General features: G+C 45.6%; 1 protein-coding gene across 3 annotated transcripts; it reads right to left on the reverse strand.

The window, feature by feature from the left end:
- Positions 1 to 225: 225 nt before the first annotated feature.
- SDR42E1 (short chain dehydrogenase/reductase family 42E, member 1) lies at positions 226 to 3,680 on the reverse strand. 3 transcript variants are annotated; one of them, XM_027725139.2, is made up of 3 exons: positions 3,549 to 3,680; positions 3,163 to 3,264; positions 226 to 1,840 (listed from the first exon to the last, which is right to left on the reverse strand). In XM_027725139.2, the coding sequence occupies exons 2-3, from the start codon at positions 3,228 to 3,230 to the stop codon at positions 733 to 735; spliced, it is 1,176 nt and encodes a 391-aa protein (XP_027580940.1). In that variant the 5' UTR covers positions 3,231 to 3,264; positions 3,549 to 3,680; the 3' UTR covers positions 226 to 732. The 3 variants fall into 3 exon arrangements, with proteins under 3 accessions (XP_027580940.1, XP_039236749.1, XP_039236750.1); XM_039380815.1 differs by lacking the exon at positions 3,549 to 3,680 and adding an exon at positions 3,377 to 3,394; XM_039380816.1 differs by lacking the exon at positions 3,549 to 3,680 and having other exon boundaries at positions 226 to 1,835; positions 3,163 to 3,237.
- Between the last annotated feature and the right edge of the window lie 557 nt (positions 3,681 to 4,237).

A 4,237-nucleotide genomic window follows, 5' to 3' on the forward strand; every position in this document is an offset into this window, starting at 1 on the left:
GAGTCTTTGTTTAACTATTCAATAATGCTGGGGAGAATCATAGGTTTTATTTATGAATGCACTTTAGGTAGCTCATTCATTTTAAACAGACATATTTTACTGTTAGAAAAATCTACGAATCTGTGGTGCTTCAAGCACTTTGCTGTAATTTAGATTAACCATGGTGCATTTTCCAGGAATGTCGTTAGATATCAGAGAGTTAACTCAGAAAAGCATACCAGAATGTAAAGAAACCACATTTGTTTATTGTCTAGCAGTTTATCAGTTAATCTTGGTTAGGCATATATGCAGCCAAGCTGGAAAGCAGAACTGGGTTTTGGAATGTGATCAAAGAATACGTTTATTCTCCTCTGGATCATGTAGCACAAACTCTTTAGGAATAAAGGGCAGGAATCAAGAGTATAATCCCATCAGGGAGGAAGAAGAGCCAGCCTAAGGACATTTGTTCCATTCACTGTAGTGTGCTGTTGTACCTGAGAATAAAATGCTGTTTGCAGTAATACTGAGCTTCATCTTGTTAGTGATCTGATCAGTTTTACTTTGAAGAGAAACTATATATAAAAATTACACCTCTTTACTCAATGGTTCCATTCCTTGGGGATAAAACTGTTTAAAGATATTTACCTGAATCACAAAAATGTGTATTTTTAAAAAAAAATCTTTATTACCTGTCTGTCAAAACCAAGAGTATGCGGAGAACGTAACTAAATTCTGTCCTCAGCATTTCATCTTTTAGAGTGAAAATGTAACTGCAGATGGAAACCATGAGGCCATCACAGCAATCAGCAGGAAAAGCAGTCCTCCATCCCTAACAAGCTGCATAATGGTATAATTTCTTGGCTTTCGTCCACATCCCTGGGATCTAAACCATTCCACCACTTCATTCAGGCTGTACTGCTGAGGCTCATACCCCAGCTCCTTCCTGGCCTTCTCCATACTAAAATAATGAGTGACACCAGTTTTGTAAACCTCTGTGCGAGTCAGGAGGGGCTGAAAATTATAAATGTGTCCTACAAGAAAATGAACTACTTCAGTAAGGAATGCAAAAAAATAGACAAGGGAGAGAGGGAGGCGACAGGTTGGGAACTTGTAACCCAAACCTTCCACTAAGGGTCGGAAAAATTCAAAGTTATTTACAGGCCTGCCATCTGAAATAAAATAAGCTTGGCCTGCAGCAATGTGCTGCTTGTTGGCTTTGAGGGCCTCAAAGGCAAGGATATGAGCCTGAACCAGGTTGTCTACATGTACAAATTCTACCAAACTAAGAGGATCTCCATAGACAAATTTAAACAGTCCCCTTTCAATATAACTGACTATTCTTGGAAGGTGTCTCTGTTCTCCAGGCCCGTAGATGCCTGCTGGTCGCAGAGCACAAGTCCTTAATACACCTTTCCCATTTCCAAGCTCAGCACCATTTGCCTCCAGCACCTTCATTTCAGCTAAAGATTTGGTTCGGGAGTAGTGATCGGGATGGAGGTGAAGAGGGAGGTAAGGCAGAGATTCGTCCCCATTTTCTATAATCTGCCCTCCAAATATCACGTTGTATGTGCTTGTATAAACCAGACTCGACACTCCTGTGCTCTTGCAGGCTTGGATGACATTTTCTGTTCCTTTCACATTAACATCTTCTATAAGTTTTCGGTTCAGCTGCTCCCTGCCAGACATTCCATAGGAAGCGATATGGAATACGCAGATTACATCTCTGAGAGCATCTTCCACTTCAGACAGGCAACAGATATCCCCCTGCATGAACTTTATTCCCTCTGGCATGGCTTGAAGCGGCTTCACGACATCAAAGAGAATCACATCAACTCCCTTTTGATATATGGCACAACCTAAACTGAAACATGAGAGAAACCATATGTTAGGATTCATAGCACAACGGTGCATGAAACATTTCACCTGGAAGAAGAGAGGACTATTAACTATTTCAGTGCTGATTATTTTTCTGATGGGAGCCTTTTAAATATTCAGCCATCTACTATGGGGCAGATTCAGCTGTGATACTTGAGGTACTGAACTAATTTCTCACACTCCAGCAGTACTTCGGAGAAAAAAAGAGGCAGAATTGCTGTAAAAGATTCTGAACAGAAACTACTGAAGTGCTTTCAGCGGCCTTCTGGAAGAACACAGCTTTGGAAGAACCATGTTTCTATCCCCTTTATATCAGCAACAGCAAACCTCTCAGATGGAAACCTCTAGCCAACTACTAAAAAAAAAAAGTTTATTGGTTTTATCTTAATGCTTTTGTGCCATCCCAGCTCTAGCAGAACAACAGGTTGGTCTTCGCCATTGTGTTTGAAATTTGTGGAGAAGAGGAGTGAGGTGCTTCTCAGCTGGAATGAATACCTTGCCACATGCCACATTTTACTCCAAGTTGCAGGTATAAATACAGGTATTGACACAAAGTATAACTCTGGTGTTTCTCCCCCCCTTTCCTACAGCTGTTTTATGTCTATAGTGTTTTAAGTGGGAGATAGTGGAAGAAAAAGCCAAGCAGAAGTTGGATAGGGTTCTTCTGAGATTTTTTTTTTTTTTCCCCTCCTCCCACTTGGCATTTACTTTTTGGTCCTGACTGTGGTCTCTCTCCCCTCTGTAAGCAGTTCTAACTGTGCAGGTACTCAAGATAGTCTAGGGCTCAAAATAGGATTTTTTCGTTACAAGGCCTGCAGAACCAGCTACAGTAAATGGACTTCACTGAAATATGTACCTTATTAACAGCTCTAATCCTAAAATATTACTGCCCATGAAAATAAATGTATTTTTGAGAGAGCAGCTGGAGTAGTTAATCTGTAGAGCTAAGCAGTGTGTAACTATTTGCAGGTCAAAAGAAAGATGTGTGTACAAGTGGAGGCTTGTCCCTTGGAGCAGGCTGAAAGGTGGTGATCTGACCCCCATTACAGAGGTGCTCAGACAGGTAAATGTCGGCGAGGCAGCTGGTGCCTGACAGTTGGAAACAGGATAACAGAGTTACTTACAACATCTGGAGACAGACTAACATGCTTCTTTAAAACTGAGAGCCCACATGAACCAGAAGATGGACTGAACTGGATCAGGCATCTCAGGGACACAGTTTTCCGTTTTACAGATGGAATTTGTTGCCTCCCCAGCAGCAATCTCTTACATTTATTCCTGTATGTAATAACCATTTAATGCACTAACCGGAAGCCAAAATAACCCCCTCCGCCAGTAATGAGGACTCTTTCCTTGGCAGCGTTTCCTGCTTCCATCCTCTTTCCTTTGGCACTATATGGTGAAACGGACCTGCAAGTCACATTGCAAATACATTAAAACCAATCTGAGTTTTAATATCACCGCACATTCGGTTATTCACCAATCTATTGCACGCTTTAATTGCAGCCTTTCATCTCCCCACCGAGGCGCGGGAGGACGCTCAGCCCCGGGATTCCTCAGAGCAGAGGTTTTACGCGGAGGACAGAGGGCTGCAGGGGACAAGGCGAGTCTGGAGCCGCTCGTGACGAGCTCGTTCGGCCTCCAACTCCCCTCCCCGGGCAGCGCGGGGGTCCCGCGGGGGTCCCAGCCCGTACCTGCTGCGCCGGTCCCGTCCTTCCCGTGCCTGCGGAGCGGTGCCGGGCTCCGGGATCCCGGGAAATGGAGCGGGCGGGGCGGGGGCCGCGCCGCGAGATGGCGGCGGGGCGGGCGGGCCCTGCCGGCCTTGGTTGGCAGCGTTGTGTCAATTCGCGTGCCTGGAGGGCGCCGGTTGTCCCCTTCTCCTGACAAGGGACACTCGGTCACAGCGGGGCTCTCAGCCTGAGGCACTTTGAAATGGGGGCTGTCGTGTTGTCTGTGGAACCGGAGCCTTTTCCAGCTGTGTCCTGTCCGGATGTTTGTACCAAAACCGGGTGCTGGTGCTGTCCCTGGGTCAGGGCAATCCCTGGGATCAATCCAGGCTCGGGTGAACAGATGGAGAGCAGCCCTGGGGAGAGCGACCTGGGGGTGCTGGTGGGTGAGAGGCTGGACATGACCTAGCCCAGAAACCCCAAATCCTGGGCTGATCCCACAGCGCTGGTTAACCTCTAGGATTCTTAAATAGCAATTTCAAGATGGAGCTGGTGCTGTACCTGACTGTGCAGAGCTGTCTGGCTTGGAGGGCATCCTTCAGTCATAGCTGATTTCCCTGTCTGCTGCCTGTATGATAGGAGAGTGGGTTTGAGACAACCCTGAAAAATGCCATCCAGATGTATAATCAATGTTATGTTCACAGAAGTATGATAAT

Source organism: Pipra filicauda, unplaced genomic scaffold (assembly GCF_003945595.2).
Source record: "Pipra filicauda isolate LSUMZ 115617 unplaced genomic scaffold, ASM394559v2 scaffold203_size1373443_pilon, whole genome shotgun sequence".
Classification (NCBI taxonomy): Eukaryota; Metazoa; Chordata; class Aves; order Passeriformes; family Pipridae; genus Pipra; species Pipra filicauda.